The sequence below is a fragment of the Carcharodon carcharias genome (assembly GCF_017639515.1).
Source record: "Carcharodon carcharias isolate sCarCar2 chromosome 37 unlocalized genomic scaffold, sCarCar2.pri SUPER_37_unloc_1, whole genome shotgun sequence".
Classification (NCBI taxonomy): domain Eukaryota; kingdom Metazoa; phylum Chordata; class Chondrichthyes; order Lamniformes; family Lamnidae; genus Carcharodon; species Carcharodon carcharias.
In genome coordinates, this window is record NW_024470758.1 from 1,110,169 (window position 1) to 1,130,168 (window position 20,000).

Genomic DNA, 20,000 nt, shown 5'->3' on the forward strand with positions numbered 1-20,000 from the left:
CTCTTACATACACACTCTTACACACACTCTTACACACACACTCTGACACACACACACACTCTTACACACATACACTCACACACACACTCTTACACACACACACTCTTACACACACACTCTTACACACACACACACTCTTACACACACACACACACTCTTACACACACACACACACTCTTACACACACACTCTTACACACACACAGACACACTCTTACGTACACACTCACACACACTCTTACACACACACACACACTCTTACACACACACACACTCTTACACACACACACTCTTACACACACACACACTCTCTTACACACACACTTACACACACACACACTCTTACACACACACTCACACACACACACTCTCACACACACACACTCTTACACACACACACACACTCTCTCTCTCTTACACACACACTCTTACACATGCACTCTTACACACACACACTTACACACACACACACTCTTACACACACACACACACACACTATTACACACTCTTACACACACACTTACACACACACTCACACACACTCTTACACACACTCTTACACACACACACTCTTACACACACACTCTTACACACACACACACACTCTTACATACACACACACACACTCTTACATACACACACACACACACTCTTACATACACACACACACACTCTTACATACACACACACACACTCACACACTTACACACACTCTTACACACACTCTTACACACACACACACACACTCTTACACACACACTCTTACATACACACACACACACTCTTACATACACACACACACTCTTACATACACACACACACTCTTACATACACACACACATACACATACACTTACATACACACACACACACACACTTACATACACACACACACACACACACTTACATACACACACACACACACACACACTCTCTTATACACACACACACACACACTCTCTTATACACACACACACACTCTCTTATACACACACACACACTCTCTTATACACACACACACACTCTCTTATACACACACACACTCTTATACACACACACACACTCTCTTATACACACACACACTCTCTTATACACACACACACACACTCTCTTATACACACACACACACACTCTCTTATACACACACACACACTCTCTCTTATACACACACACACGCACACTCTCTTATACACACACACACACTCTCTTATACACACACACACACACACACACTCTCTTATACACACACACACACACTCTCATACACACACACACACTCTCTCTTATACACACACACACACTCTCTCTTATATACACACACACTCTCTTATACACACACACACTCTTGTACACACACACCCACGCGCTCTCTTATACACACACACACACTCTCTTATACACACACACACACACACTCTCTTATACACACACACACTCCCACACACACTCTTACACACACACACACATACTCTTACACACACACACACTCTTACACACACACACACTCTTACACACACACACACTCTTACACACACACACACTCTTACACACACATACACTTACACACACACACACTCTCATACACACACACACACTCTCTCCCTTATACACACACACACACACACGCTCTCTTATACACACACACACACTCAGACACTTACACACACACTCTTACACACACGCTCTTACACACACACTCTTTAACACACACACACACACTCTTACACACACACACTCTTACACACACACACTTACACACACACACACACTCTCTTACACACACACACACACTCTCTTACGCACGCACACACACTCTTACACACACACACACACACTCTTACACACACACACTCTTACACACACACACTTACACACACACACACACTCTCTTACACACACACACTTACACACACACACTTACACACACACACACACTCTCTTACACACACACACACTCTCTTACACACACACACACACACTCTTACGCACACACACACACACTCTTACGCACACACACACTCTTACACACTCTTACACACACACACACACACTCTTACACACACACTCTTACACACACACACACACACTTACACACACACTCTTACACACACACACACTCTTACACACACACACACACACTCTTACACACACACACACACACACTCTTACACACACACACACACTCTCTTACACACACACACTTACACACACACACACTCTTACACACACACACTCTTACACACACACTCTTACACACACACACTTACACACACACTCTTACACACACTCTTACACACACACACTTACACACACACTCTTACACACACACTCTTACACACACACACTCTTACACACACACACTCTTACACACACACTCTCACACACACACTCACACACACACACTCTCACACACACACTCTTACACACACACACACTCTCTCTCTTACACACACACTCTTACACACGCACTCTTACACACACACACTTACACACACACTCTAACACACACACACACACTCTTACACACACACACTCTTACACACACACATACTTACACACACACACACTCTCTTACACACACACACTCTCTTACACACACACACTCTCTTACACACACACACACACACTCTCTTACGCACACACACACACTCTTACACACTCTTACACACACACACACACACTCTTACACACACACACTCTTACACACACACACTTACACACACAGACACTCTCTTACACACACACACACTCTCTTACACACACACTCTTACACACACACACTTACACACACACTCTTACACACACACACACTCTCTTACACACACACACACTCTCTTACACACACACACACTCTCTTACACACACACACACACACTCTTACGCACTCTTACACACACACACACTCTTACACACACACACACACACACTCTTACACACACACTTACACACACACTCTTACACACACACACACACTCTTACACACACACACACTCTTACACACACACACTCTTACACACACACACACTCACACACACACACACACTCTCTTACACACACACACTTACACACACACACTCTTACACACACACACACTCTTACACACACACTCTTACACACACACTCTCACACACACACACTCTCACACACACACACTTACACACACACACACTCTCTCTCTCTTACACACACACTCTTACACACGCACTCTTACACACACACACTTACACACACACACACTCTTACACACACACACACTCTTACACACACACACACACTCTTACACACACACACACACTTACACACACACACACACACTTACACACACACACACACTTACACACACTTACACACACACACTTACACACACTTACACACACACACACTCTTACACACACACACACACACTTACACACACACACACTCTTACACACACACTTACACACACACTTACACACACACACTTACACACACACACTTACACACACACACTTACACACACACACTCTTACACACAGACACTCTTACACACAGACACTCTTACACACAGACACTCACACTCTTACACACAGACACTCTTACACACACACACAGATAAACACACACACACAAACACACAGAGATACATACACACACAGATACACACACACACTGTTACACACACACAGATACACACACACAGATACACACACACAGATACACACACACTCTTACACACACAGATACACACACACTCTGACACACACAGATACACACACACACTCTTACACACACGCAGACAGATAAACACACGCACACTCTCATGCACACACACACACACAAAGATACACACACACACATATACATAAATGGACACATGTGCACACACACACACACACGTGTCCATGCAGTCAGGAGCACAGAGCCACATGCAAGCAGGGGTGAAGAGGCAGGAGATCTTCTAAATTCATTACTCACTTGAATGTCTTGGTGCAGGCCGCCTCTCTCTCGTAATCGCACTCGAGGGCCAGTTCCTGACTCATCACCTCGATCGCATGTTCCGGGAACAGTCCTGTGGGTACAAGGGGAGGTTACCGCTCACACACCGTGTTCTCCTGCTCACAGTGGGCACACACACGGACCATGGGGGTCAAAGAAAGAAAGGGCTCCCATTTCGATAACACCTTTCACCACCTCAGTTCGTCCCAAAGCGCTTCACGGCCAGTGAAGCACTTTAGAAGCGTTTTTGCTGTTGGAATGTAGGAACCACACGGGTCACCAGACGTGCGATGGCACTCCTGGTTAAATATCCTCTCCCTTCAGCAGGGGCATTCCGACAAATAATGTCCCCGGCAGGACTGAGTGGGGTTGGGGGGTTGGTTGATATTGGGGAGCGGTAAGAAAATGAGAGTCGGGACGTGGAGACAGAGGTGGAACAAGCGTTTGCTGTCACGTGGGGAGAGACTAACCTGCAGGGAGAGCGTTGCTCATGTTGAGAAGGGTCGTCAGATTCCTCAGGTCACTGTCGATGCTCTTAGCAACTCCGGGGTACTGGAAGACAAAGAGAGAGATCAGAGAGAGAGAGAGGCAGAGACACCTCACACACCTGGCACTAACACCCAGAGTCACACATGGCGCCAACACCTGGAATCACACATGGGGCCAACACCTGGAATCACACATGGCACCAACACCTGGAATCACACATGGCGCCAACACCTGGAATCACACATGGCACAAACACCTGGTGCCAACCTCTGGAATCACACATGGTGCCAACACCTGACGCCAACCTCTGGAATCACACATGGTGCCAACACCTGGCGCCAACACTTGGAATCACACCTGGTGCCAACACCTGGAATCACACATGGCGCCAACACCTGGAATCACACATGGTGCCAACACCTGGAATCACACATGGCACCAACACCTGGAATCACACATGGCGCCAACACCTGGAATCACACATGGCACCAACACCTGGTGCCAACCTCTGGAATCACACATGGTGCCAACACCTGACGCCAACCTCTGGAATCACACATGGTGCCAACACCTGGCGCCAACACTTGGAATCACACCTGGTGCCAACACCTGGAATCACACATGGCGCCAACACCTGGAATCACACATGGTGCCAACACCTGGAATCACACATGGCGCCAACACCTGGAATCACACATGGCACCAACACCTAGAATCACACATGGCGCCAACACCTGGAATCACACATGGCGCCAACACCTGGTGCCAACCCCTGGAATCACATGTGGCACCAACACCTGGAGCCAACACCTGGAATCACACGTGGCACCAACACCTGGAATCACATGTGGCACCAACACCTGGAGCCAACACCTGGAATCACATGTGGCACCAACACCTGGAATCACACGTGGCACCAACACCTGGAATCACACATGGCACCAACACGTGGAATCTCACATGGCACCAACACCTGGTGCCAACATCTGGTGCCAACCTCTGGAATCACACGGTGCCAACAGCTGGCGCCAACCTCTGGAATCACACCTGGTGCCAACACCTGGTGCCAACACCTGAATCACACATGGTGCCAACACCTGGTGCCAACCCCTGGAATCACACGTGGCACCAACACCTGGAGCCAACACCTGGAATCACACGTGGCACCAACACTGGAATCACACATGGCACCAACACCTGGAGCCAACACCTGGAATCACACGTGGCACCAACACCTGGAATCACACATGGCACCAACACCTGGTGCCAACAGCTGGAACCAACAGCTGGAGTCACACCTGGCACCAACACCTGGTGCCAACACCTGGTGTTAACATTGGTGTCAACACCTGGAGCTAATATCTGGTTCCACAATTGGAGACAGACCTGGTGCTACACCTGGATTCACACCTGGAGTCAACCAGTGCCACATCTGGGGTCAAAGCCTGGGGTTACACCAGAAGCCACACCTGGAATCAACACCTGGAGTCACACCTGGGCCCAATATTTGGTGCCAACAGCTGCCTGGATTCAACACCTGGGATCACAAATGGAGACACAATGCGTGTCCAAATTAGAGTCACATCTGGTGCTGCACCTGGAGTCACAACTAGAATCACAACAGGAGTCGCACCTGGACCCATGCCTGGTGTCACACCAGCAAGTACCAGGTGCCACATGAAGTCACTACCCCAGGAATTTCCGTCCCACTATCTCTGACTCTACTTGTGTTCAGGACTGTCATGCAACGCCCCCCAACCGAATAATTCTGCGTCAGCCCTAGCCGATTACCCAACAGTAGGGACTAGGGCTGGCATTAAGGCACAGCGCGGTAGAAGGGGTGTCTGAGCTGACGGAGAGAGGCAGCTGGGGTGTGTTCGGCTCCTGGTGGTTTTCAGTAACTGACCTGCTCAATCCCTCAGCGCCCCTCACCTGGATCTTCATAGCCACCTCCCGACCATCCTTCAGCCTCGCCAGGTGAACCTGGCCAATCGATGCTGCCGCAAAGGGGCGTTCCTCAAAGAGCTCCAGCCTCTCCCGCCAGTCCAAGCCCAGCTCGCTGTGCAGAGTTTTCTATCACCAGAATAAAGTGAATAAATTACTGATCGTCACCTCCCTCCACACTGTCCCCATCAAACATTCCCAGGACAGGTACAGCACGGGATTAGATACAGAGTAAAGCTCCCTCTACACTGTCCCCATCAAACACTCCCAGGACAGGTACAGCACGGGGTTAGATACAGAGTAAAGCTCCCTCTGTCCTCATTACTGTACCTCAGTGTGGTAGACCTTGTAGCTGTCAGCCTGTGACATATCTGGGTGTGATTACTACATGGAAGGGGTTTAATGTCTGGCCCTGGCAAAACGTGTTCCATCTGAGACACTTACAGACAGGGAGTTTGTGCCATTCCAAACCAGGTTGATGCTGTATCTGGTCCTTTCTGTAGTCTGAGAGAATGTGTGGCCCTTTGTTTCTGGTGGGGGACAGATAAGGTGAGGATTCCTCCCCTCTGAGGCTTCCCTACCGGAAGCTTCCCTGGGTGTATCCCTGCTTTATAACCAGTGCTGCCCCTCTTTCTTACCAGCATCTGCCTGGTAGGCATGAAGTCCGCCCCATGCCTTACTCGCTCAAAGATCTTCTGTAGGGCGGGATTAATGAACGCTTCATCTACACAAGAGAGAGAAAAACAGAGGGCGAAAGAGAGAGGGTGAAAGAGAGAGATACGGAGAAATAGAGATGGAGGAACAGGAGGAGAGAGACAGAGTGAGAGAGAGTGACAGGGAGAGAAAGTGGGAGGGAGAGAGAGACAGACAGACAGGGAGAGCAGGAGGGACAGACAAAGAAGGGAGAGGGGAGAGAACCTGATTAATCCAAAGGCTACATGTCATAAAAACAGACTAAATTATATCTTAAAGAAACCCAGTGCCTACGAACTTGCATTTACGTAGCACCTCTCACAACGTCAGGAAGGAGGTGGTGGGGATTGGCACAGGGTGAATTACGCATTCAGGGAGCTGGTGCAGACACGATGGGCTGAATAGGCTCCTTCTGCCCATCTCAAAGTGCTTTGTAGCCAATGGAATACTTTTGGAGTCTAGTCAGTATTGCCATGTAGGAGACAGAGCAGCCAATTCTTGCACAGGAAGCTCCCACAAACAGCAATGAGATCATGACCTAATGATTATTCAGTGATGTTGGTCAAGGGATAAATATTGGCCTCAGGACACCGGAGAGATTTACCACCTCCTGCTCTCCTTCCAACAGCAGCCATGGGATCATTTACACACGCATGCACCCACTCACACACGCGTGCACTCACACACACACGCGTGCACTCACTCACACACGCGTGCACTCACACACACACGCGTGCACTCACACACGCGTGCACTCACTCACACACGCGTGCACTCACTCACACACACGTGCACTCACTCACACACACGTGCACTCACACACACACGCGTGCACTCACACACGCGTGCACTCACTCACGAGAGCAAAAATCAGGTTCATCCATGGCAACCAACACAGCCCTGGCCTACCGTGTAGGCCTGAGAGGTACAAGCCTGGCACGAAGGGCAAGGGTAGAGGGGAGGAGGGGACATGTCAGCACTTGCAACAGATACCCCCCTCGTCAAGCTCTCCCCTCCCCCCTCGCCAGTCAGCACACTCTGCTTCATTTATTGGTTGTGCAGACAGCTAACTTATTTTTATGGGATGTGGGCTTCGCTGGCCAGTATTTATTGCCCATCCCTAATTGCCCCTTGAGAAATTTGGGGGTGAGCTGTCTTCTTGAGCCGCTGCAGTCCCTGTGGTGTAGGTACACCCACCGTGCTGTTAGGGAGGGAGGCCCAGGATTTTGACCCAGCGACAGTGAAGGAACGGCCGATATATTTCCAAGTCAGGATGTTGAGTGACTTGGAGGGGAACTTGCAGGTGGTGATGTTCCCCATGTGTCTGCTGCCCTTGTCCTTCTAGATGGTAGAGGTCATGGGTTTGGAAGGTGCTGTCGAAGGAGCCTTGGTGAGTTGCTGCAGGGCATCTTGTAGATGGTACACACACTGCTGCTACTGTGCGTCGGTGGTGGAGGGAGTGAATGTTTGTGGGTGGGGTGCTGATCAAGCGGGGCTGCTTTGTCCTGGATGGTGTCGAGCTTCTTGAGTGTTGTGGGAGCTGCACTCATCCAGGCAAGTGGGGAGTATTCCATCACACTCCTGACTTGTGCCTTGTAGATGGTGGACAGGCTTTGGGGAGTCAGGAAGTGAGTTACTCGCCGCAGGATTCCCAGCCTCTGACCTGCTCTTGTAGCCACAGTGTTTATATGGCTGGGTCCAGTTAAGTTTCTGGTCAATGGTAACCCCCAGGATGTTGATAGTGGGGGGATTCAGCGATGGTAATGCCATTGAACGTCAAGGGGCGATGGTTAGGTTCTCTCTCGTTGGAGATGATCATTGCCTGACACTTTTTTGTGCGATGCAAAAGATCCTCCTTGAAGGCTATCGAGACCCTACCTTGAATGCTCAGCGTTTGTCCCAGTTTCAGAGCGGCCCCTCTCACTTTACAGAGGGTGCTTACAATCCTTTCAGCATTCGCCTCGGATAGGATGGTGCTGGAATCCAACAGCATAACCCCTAGATTAACAGAGCGATGGGTTAGAGTGACACAGAGCCTGGGTTAACACAGTCACAGGTTTGAGTGTCTTTCGGAAGGAATTAGATAGCTCTTAATAAGCAGTGACAGCAACTTGCATTTATATAGCACCTTCAACGTAATAAAACACCCTGAGGCACTTCACAGGAGCGTTGTCTGACCCCGAGCCACGTCAGGAGATATTTAGGGACAGTCATGTAATAGCTCGGTCAAGGAGGTCAGTTTTAAGGAGGAGCGAGAGGCGGAGAGGGTTAGGGAGGGAATCCCAGAGCTCAGAGTCCCCAGGCAGCTGAAGGCACGGCCGCCAATAGCGGAGCGTTTAAAATCGGTGGGGTGGGGGGATGCTCAAGAGGCCGGAATTGGCGGGGCGCGGAGATCCTGGAGGGTCGCAGAGATCGGGGAGGAGAGGGGGAGGCAAGAGGCCACGGAGGGATTGGAAAACAAGGATGAGAATTCAAAAACGGAGGCTGTTGCTTGACTGAGAGCCAATGTGGGTCAGCGAGCACATGGAGCGATCGGGGAACGATGTTTAAGACACGGATAGCAGAGCTCCAGACGACCTCCGAGTTTATGGAAGTTAGAACGTGGGAGAGTCAGGGGCAGAGTAGCCCAAGCCCAGAAGGAAAGGCCTGGGTGGGGACTTCAGCAGCCGATGAGCTGCAGCGGGGACGAAGTCGGGGGCAATGTTATGGAGATGGGAGTCGGGAACTCAACGCGGGGTTCAAAATGGCACTTAAGGGGTGTAAAGTCCTCTTGACTGAAAGGAAGGTCTAAATGTTAACGAGGGCTCGGGTTCCCAATTTAGAGATGCTCCCTTAACATCAGGGAAGACCTAACCGATGGAGCTCCGTCGCTGCTTCAATTAAACACGCCCTGGGTCGAGCCAGAGGAGCAGGGGAAAGCGCTGAAACTGCAAAGCAGAAATTTTAACTCGTCGAGTCAAAGTAAGCCCCAGCTTTCCTCAATTGAACGTTCGAATGCCGGATACATGGAATCACAGATTGATACAGCGCAGGAGGAGGCTGTTCAGCCCATCGAATCTGTGCCGGCCCTTTCGAAGAGCAACCCAGTTCGTCGTACACCTCTCCCCACACCCCCCACTGCTCTTTCCCCATACCCCTCTCCTTTGAGTATTACCCCAATCCCCCCCCCACCCACTTTGGAATGCTACCATTGGATCTGTTCCCCACCACCGCCCCCCCCCCCGCCACCCCCAAACCCCTCCCCCGCTTATCAGGCAGCGGATCCCAAATCCGAACCATTCGGCAGGCGAGAGAGGCTCGCCCTCGCGCTGTCGCTGGCCTGTGCCCTCCAATTCTCGGCCCTTCGGCCTCTGGGAACAGTTCCTCTTCTCTCCGTCTGTCGAAACCCCTTCGTGATTCCGAACATCCTCGATAGTGTTTCCAGGGACATGGTTCCGAAGCAGAGACACCATCTGACATGACCCTAGCCTGCCCCGGTTTAAAACTCAAGAAAAAGGAGCAAGTTTTTTTTCTCTTGAAAAAGACGGGGCAGATAGAAGTAAATTTGAAAGATCTGAAAATCCGTTAACTCTGAGCCGAATGCTCAAAAGGGGCCCAATTATTCGCCTCTTTCTGCATCTCCATCAGTGTTTCCGACACAAGCCTGAAAGGTATAGGCCTCAGGTCTCATCTTATCGCGCAAGGCTTCTGAGAAAAATATCGTCCAGTCCGGATAAGCGCTCGATAACGGTTGGATGCTCGCCCTGCGCCGTGCTAGCGATTTGCATCCGGGAGTCATTTGCCGCCATGGCAACTGGCTTGCCCACTTGCGGCCTGGTCCAGAAAGGCTTTGAACTCTAATCCGCCTCTTTCTCCAGGAGCGGCAGCAGTCAGGGGGGCCTGGGTTGCCATTAGATTCGCCGGCAGGCCGGTTATCAATTAACCTTCGATCCTACATTGAAAATTGAAAAGGATGAGAGTTTGAACTCCAAAGCACCAGGCCTCGAGGTTCATTTTTTACCCAAAGCCTACTCCAGCCGGGTTGATGAAATCTTCGGACCCTGAAGCACAAATCCTCAAAAGGTGGTGTTGTGTTTGTGTTGCTGGACTCATAATGCAGAGTAATCCCAAGGATTGAGCCAAACAAAGCCTGGCAGAGCCATACAGAGCCCAATCCCAAGGATTGAGGCCTAGCACCGGACCCCATCCCCCACCACTCGCTTTTGGCCCAGAGTGTCCTGAATATTCTGCAGGCCGGAAGCCTGCTTCCCATCCATTCCTGAGCAGTGAGTGATCAACAGCTTGTTCATAAGACTTGCAGTTAAATCTGGAACTCTGCTGCATCCGTGACTCTGTGCAGTTACATAGTGAGTGATCCTTACCCTGCTGAATAAACAGTGACTCTGTACAGTTACACAGTGAGTGACCCTTACCCTGAATAAACAGTGACTCTGTACAGTTACACAGTGAGTGATCCTTTGCTGAATAAACAGTGACTCTGTACAGTCACACAGTGAGTGACCCTTTGCTGAATAAACAGTGACTCTGTACAGTTACAAAGTGAGTGACCCTTACCCTGCTGAATAAACATGACTGTGTACAGTTACACAGTGAGTGACCCTTACCCTGCTGAATAAACAGTGACTCTGTACAGTTACACAGTGAGTGATCCTTACCCTGCTGAATAAACAGTGACTCTGTACAGTTACACAGTGAGTGATCCTTACCCTGCTGAATAAATAGCAACTCTGTACAGTTACACAGTGGGTGATCCTTACCCTGCTGAATAAATAGCAACTCTGTACAGTTACAGTGAGTGATCCTTACCCTGCTGAATAAATAGCAACTCTGTACAGTTACAGTGAGTGACCCTTACCCTGCTGAATAAACAGTGACTCTGTACAGTTACACAGTGAGTGATCCTTACCCTGCTGAATAAACAGTGACTCTGTACAGTTACAGTGAGTGACCCTTACCCTGCTGAATAAACAGTGACTCTGTACAGTTACAGTGAGTGATCCTTACCCTGCTGAATAAACAGTGACTCTGTACAGTTACACAGTGAGTGACCCTTACCCTGAATAAACAGTGACTCTGTACAGTTACACAGTGAGTGACCCTTACCCTGAATAAACAGTGACTCTGTACAGTTACACAGTGAGTGATCCTTACCCTGAATAAACAGTGACTCTGTACAGTTACACAGTGAGTGACCCTTACCCTGCTGAATAAACAGTGACTCTGTACAGTTATACAGTGAATGACCCTTACCCTGCTGAATAAACAGTGACTCTGTACAGTTACACAGTGAGTGATCCTTACCCTGCTGAATAAACAGTGACTCTGTACAGTTACACAGTGAGTGATCCTTACCCTGCTGAATAAATAGCGACTCTGTACAGTTACAAAGTGAGTGACCCTTACCCTAAATAAACAGTGACTCTGTACAGTTACACAGTGAGTGATCCTTACCCTGCTGAATAAACTGTGACTCTGTACAGTTACACAGTGAGTGATCCTTACCCTGCTGAATAAACAATGACTCTGTACAGTTACACAGTGAGTGACCCTTACCCTGAATAAACAGTGACTCTGTACAGTTACACAGTGAGTGACCCTTACCCTGCTGAATAAACAGTGACTCTGTACAGTTACAGTGAGTGACCCTTACCCTGAATAAACAGTGACTCTGTACAGTTACACAGTGAGTGACCCTTACCCTGCTGAATAAACAGTGACTCTGTACAGTTACACAGTGAGTGATCCTTACCCTGCTGAATAAACTGTGACTCTGTACAGTTACACAGTGAGTGATCCTTACCCTGCTGAATAAACAGTGACTCTGTACAGTTACACAGTGAGTGACCCTTACCCTGCTGAATAAACAGTGACTCTGTACAGTTACACAGTGAGTGAACCTTACCCTGAATAAACAGTGACTCTGTACAGTTACACAGTGAGTGACTCTTACCCTGAATAAACAGTGACTCTGTACAGTTACACAGTGAGTGACCCTCACCCTGCTGAATAAACAGTGACTCTGTACAGTTACACAGTGAGTGACCCTTACCCTGCTGAATAAACAGTGACTCTGTACAGTTACACAGTGAGTGACCCTTACCCTGCTGAATAAACAGTGACTCTGTACAGTTACACAGTGAGTGATCCTTACCCTGCTGAATAAACAGTGACTCTGTACAGTTACACAGTGAGTGATCCTTACCCTGCTGAATAAATAGCAACTCTGTACAGTTACACAGTGAGTGACCCTTACCCTGCTGAAAAAACAGCGACTCTGTACAGTCGCTGAATTAGTGATGAATTAGTCTCTGCAGTATTATTCACTACATCAGATGGGGTGCGGGGTTTCTAACCCATGACCCAGCCACCCTGCGTGTCTGCCCCCAAGGCAGGGCAGGTCCCTAAGGACACAGAGGGCACATTTTTTGAACAATGCCATTTAACACTCTGACACACAGGATGAATTTTTTTTAAAATTCATTCACAGGGTGTGGGTGTCGCTGGCTGGGCCCAGCATTTATTGCCCATCCCTAATTGCCCCTTGAGAAGGTGGGGGTAAGCTGCCTTCTTGAGCCGCTGCAGTCCCTGTGGTGTAGGTACACCCACCGTGCTGTTAGGGAGTTCCAGGATTTTGACCCAACGACAGTGAAGGAACGGCCGATATATTTCCAAGTCAGGATGGTGAGTGGCTTGGAGGGGAACTTGCAGGTTTTGGTGTTCCCCATGTGTCTGCTGCCCTTGTCCTTCTAGATAGTAGTGGTCGTGGGTTTGGAAGGTGCTATCGAAGGAGCCTTGGTGAGTTTCGGCAGTGCATCTTGTAGATGGTACACACACTGCTGCTACTGTGCGTTGGTTGAGAAGGGAGTGAATGTTTGTGGATGGGGTGCTGATCAAGGGGGGCTGCTTTGTCCTGGATGATGTTGAGCTTCTTGAGTGTTGTGGGAGCTGCACTCATCCAGGCAAGTGGGGAGTATTCCATCACACTCCTGACTTGGGACTTGTAGATGGTGGACAGGATTTGGGGAGTAAGGAGGTGAGTTACTCATCGCATGATTCCCAGCCTCTGACCTGCTTTTATAGCCACAGTATTTATATGGCTGGTCCAGTTCAGTTTCTGGTCAACAGTAGCCCCCAGGATGTTGATAGTGGGGGATTCAGTGATGGTAATGGCATTGAACATCAAGGGGCGATGGTTGGATTCTCTCTTGTTGGAGATGGTCATTACCTGACACTTGTGTGACACGAATGTTACTTGTCACTTGCCAGCCCAAGCCTGGATATTGTCCAGGTCTTGCTGCATTTGGACATGGACTGCTTCAGTATCTGAGGAGTCGCGAATGGTGCTGAACATTGTGCAATCATCAGCGAACATCCCCTCTTCTGACCTTATGATGGAAGGAAGGTCATTGATGAAGCAGCTGAAGATGGTTGGGCCAAGGACACTACCCTGAGGAACTCCTGCAGTGATGTCCTGGAGCTGAGATGACTGACCTCCAACAACCACAATCATCTTCCTTTGTGCTAGGTATGACTCCAACCAGCGGAGTGTTTTCCCCTGATTCCCATTGACTCCAGTTTTACTGGGACTCCTTGATGCCACACTCGGTCAAATGCTGCCTTGATGTCAAGGGCAGTCACTCTCACCTCACCTCAGGAGTTCAGCTCTTTTGTCCATGTTTGAACCAAGGCTGTAATGAGGTCAGGAGCTGAGTGGCCCTGGCGGAACCCAAACTGGGCATCAGTGAGCAGGTTATTGCTAAGCAAGTGCCGCTTGAAAGCACTGTTGATGACCCTTTCCATTACTTTACTGATGATGGCGAGTAGACTGATGGGGACAGTAATTGGACAGGTTGGATTTGTCCTGCTTTTTGTGTACAGGACATACCTGGGCAATTTTCCACATAGCTGGGTAGATGCCAGTGTTGTAGCTGTACTGGAACAGCTTGGCTAGGGGGGCGCAGCAAGTTCTGGAGCATGAGTCTTCAGCACTATTGCTGGAATATGTCAGAGCCCATAGCCTTTGCAGTATCCGGTATCTTTAGCCATTTCTTGGTATCACATAGAGAGAATCGAATTGGCTGAAGACTGGCATCTGTGATGCTGGGGACCTCCGGAGGAGGCTGAGATGGATCATCCACTCGGCATTTCTGGCTGAAGATTGTAGCAAATGTTTCAGCCTTATCTTTTACACTGATGTGCTGGGCTCCTCCATCATTAAGGATGAGGATATTTGTGGAGCCTCCTCCTCCAGTGAGTTGATTAATTGTCCATCACCATTCACAACTGGATGTGGCAGGACTGCAGAGCTTAGATCTGATCTGTTAGTTGTGGGATCGCTTATCTCTGTCTATCACTTGCTGCTTATGCCGTTTGTAACACAATTATCCCTGTGTTATAGCTTCACCAGGTTGACACCTCATTTTTAGGTATGCCTGGTGCTGCTCCTGACATGCCCTCCTGTACTCTTCATTGAACCAGGGTTGATCCCCTGGCTTGATGGTAATGGTAGAGTGGGGGATATGCTGGGCCACGAGGTTACAGATTGTGTTCGAGTACAATTCTGCTGCTGCTGATGGCCCACAGTGCCTCATGGATGCCCAATCTTGAGTTACTAGATCTATTTGAAATCTATCCCATATAGCACGATGGTAGAGCCACACATCACGATGGAGGGTATCCTCAATGTGAAGACAGAACTTTGTCTCCACAATGACTGTGTGGTGGTCACTCCTACCAGTACTGTCATGGACAGATGCATCTGCAGCAGGCAGGTTGGTGAGGATGGGGTCAAGTATGTTTTTCCCTCTTGTTGGTTCCCTCATCACCTGCTGCAGACCCAGTCTAGCAGCTTCATGGGGTCTGGAGTCGTTGTTGAGGACTCCCAGGGCAACTCCCTCCCGACTGTATACCACTGTGCCTCCACCTCTGCTGCTGCACCCGGGGATGGTGATGGTGGTGTCTGGGGCATTATCTGTAAGGTATGTTTCTGTCAGTATGACTATGTCAGGCTGTTGTTTAATTAGTCTGTGAGACAGCTCTCTCAATGTTGGCACAAAACCCCAGATTTTGGCTTTGCAGTGTAGGCAGGGCTGAGATTGCCATTGTTGTTCCCAGTGCCTAGGCCGATGCTGGGTGGTCCGTCCAGTTCCATTCCTTTTCTGAGGCTTTCTAACAGTTTGATTCAACTGAGTGTCTCGCTCGGCCATTTCAGAGGACACTTAAGAGTCAACCACTTTGCTGTGGGCCTGGAGTCACATGTAGGCCCAGACCAGGTAAGGGGGTAGATTTCCTTCCCCAAAGGGGACATTAGAGAACCAGATGGGTTTTTACAACAATCGACAATTGTTTCATGGTCATCATTAGACTTTTAATTCCAGATTTTTATTGAATTCAAATTCCACCATCTGCCGCATGGTGGGATTCGTACCCGGGTCCCCAGAATGTTACCCTGGGTCTCTGGGGATACCAGTCCAGCAACAATACCACTACACCATCACCTCCCATCCCCACATGCTCTTGAGAAGGTGGTGGTGAACTGCCAGAGTATGCACCCATAACAAGACATCCATCACAGAGGGATGTACCTGAGAGTGCCACACTCACCCTGTGACCTGTTTGCCGCACTGAACGTCTTCCGTGTGGCTTCCAACAGTGTTCCGAATCCTACTCTGATCGCCAATCCTGGGGGGAACAGCCACAGGAACAGTGGTTAGAGCTGAGGGACAGACTGATTCACAATTAATACAAACACTAAAGATACGCATGCACAAGCATAGAGGCACACATGAGCACACATAGGCACATGTGTGTCCATGATCTTCCCCCCACACTTCCCTCAAACACACATACACACAGATATACATACTCACACAGAGTAAGCACATGCACGCGCACACGTGCGCAGACACATGCACGCGCACACACACACACGTGCGCAGACACACGCACACACACACGTGCGCAGACACACGCACACACACACACGTGCGCAGACACACGCACACACACACGTGCGCAGACACACGCACACACACACACGTGCGCAGACACGCACACACACACACACGTGCGCAGACACACGCACACACACACGTGCGCAGACACACGCACACACGTGCGCAGACACACGCACACACACACGTGCGCAGACACACGCACACACACACACACGTGCGCAGAGACACGCACACACACACGTGCGCAGACACACGCACACACACACGTGCGCAGACACACGCACACACACACGTGCGCAGACACACGCACACACACACATGCGCAGATACACACACACGTGCGCATATACAAGCACACACACACACGTGCGCAGATACAAGCACACACACACGTGCGCAGATACAAGCACACACACACACGTGTGCAGATACAAGCACACACACACATGTGCGCAGATACATGCACACACACACACATGCGCACAGATACATGCACACACACACGTGCGCGCAGATACATGCACACACACACGTGCGCGCAGATACATGCACACACACACATGCGCAGATACATACACACACACACATGCGCAGATACATGCACACACACACACGTGCGCAGATACATGCACACACACACACATGTGCGCAGATACATGCACACACACACGTGTGCAGATACATGCACACACACACACGTGCGCAGATACATGCACACACACACACGTGCGCATATACAAGCACACACACACACGTGCGCATATACAAGCACACACACACGTGCGCAGATACAAGCACACACACGTGCGCAGATACAAGCACACACACATGTGCGCAGATACATGCACACACACACACGTGTGCAGATACATGCACACACACACACACGTGTGCAGATACATGCACACACACGTGCGCAGATACAGGCGCACACAAACACACACACGTGCGGAGATACATGCACACACACACGTGCGGAGATACATGCACACACACACGTGCGCAGATACATGCACACACACACGTGCGCAGATACATGCACACACACACGTGCGCAGATACATGCACACACACACGTGCGCAGATACATGCACACACACACGTGCGCAGATACATGCACACACACACGTGCGCAGATACATGCACACACACGTGCGCAGATACATACACACACACACGTGCGCAGATACATACACACACACATGCGCAGATACATACACACACACACGTGCGCAGATACATACACACACACACGTGCGCAGATACATACACACACATGTGCGCAGATACATACACACACACGTGCGCAGATACATGCGCACACACACGTGCGCAGATACATGCACACACACACGTGCGCAGATACATGCACACACACACGTGCGCAGATACATGCACACACACACACACGTGCGCAGATACATGCACACAGATATATATATACACACATATACACACAAAAAATATATACACATATACACACACAAATATATATACACATATACAGACACACACAATATATATACACATATACACACACACACAGATATATATACACATATACACACACACAGATATATATACACACACAGATATATATATATATACACACATAGACACACACAGATATATACACACACAGATATATACACACATACACACACAGATATATACACACATATACACACACAGATATATACACACATATACACACAGATATATACACACATATACACACACAGATATAAACACACATATACACACACAGATATATACACACATATACACACACAGATATATACACACATATACACACACAGATATATACACACGTATACACACACAGATATATACACACGTATACACACACAGATATATACACACGTATACACACAGATATATATATATACACACGTATACACACAGATATATATATACACACACATATACACACACAGATATATATATACACACATATACACACACAGATATATATATACACACATATACACACAGATATATATACACGCATATACACACAGATATATACACACGCATATACACACAGATATATATACACACACAGATATATATACACACATATGCACACACAGATATATATACACACACATGTGCACACACAGATATATATACACACATATGCACACACAGATATATATACACACATATGCACACAGATATATATACACACATATGCACACACAGATATATATACACACATATGCACACAGATATATATACACACATATGCACACACAGATATATATACACACATATGCACACACAGATATATATACACACATATGCACACACAGATATATATACACACATATGCACACAGATATATATACACATATGCACACACAGATATATATACACACATATGCACACACAGATATATATACACACATATGCACACACAGATATATATACACACATATGCACACACAGATATATATACACACATATGCACACACAGATATATATACACACATATGCACACACAGATATATATACACACATATGCACACACAGATATATATACACACATATGCACACAGATATATATACACACATATGCACACACAGATATATATACACACATATGCACACACAGATATATATACACACATATGCACACACAGATATATATACACACATATGCACACACAGATATATATACACACATATGCACACACAGATATATATACACACATATGCACACACAGATATATATACACACATATGCACACACAGATATATATACACACATATGCACACACAGATATATATACACACATATGCACACACAGATATATATACACACATATGCACACACAGATATATATACACACATATGCACACACAGATATATATACACACATATGCACACACAGATATATATACACACATATGCACACACA

The 20,000-nt window shown here is 48.2% G+C and overlaps 1 protein-coding gene across 1 annotated transcript in view; it reads right to left on the minus strand.

Moving 5' to 3' along the window:
- LOC121274601 (atypical kinase COQ8A, mitochondrial-like) overlaps positions 1 to 20,000 on the minus strand; it is a 100,593-nt gene that overhangs the window by 37,277 nt on the left and 43,316 nt on the right. The window contains exons 5-10 of the mRNA XM_041181939.1: positions 16,703 to 16,780; positions 8,978 to 9,097; positions 7,045 to 7,130; positions 6,395 to 6,535; positions 4,444 to 4,525; positions 3,953 to 4,046 (exon numbers count right to left, since the gene is read on the minus strand). Coding sequence (XP_041037873.1) covers positions 3,953 to 4,046; positions 4,444 to 4,525; positions 6,395 to 6,535; positions 7,045 to 7,130; positions 8,978 to 9,097; positions 16,703 to 16,780 — 601 coding nt within the window. The remainder of the gene's footprint in view (positions 1 to 3,952; positions 4,047 to 4,443; positions 4,526 to 6,394; positions 6,536 to 7,044; positions 7,131 to 8,977; positions 9,098 to 16,702; positions 16,781 to 20,000) is intronic.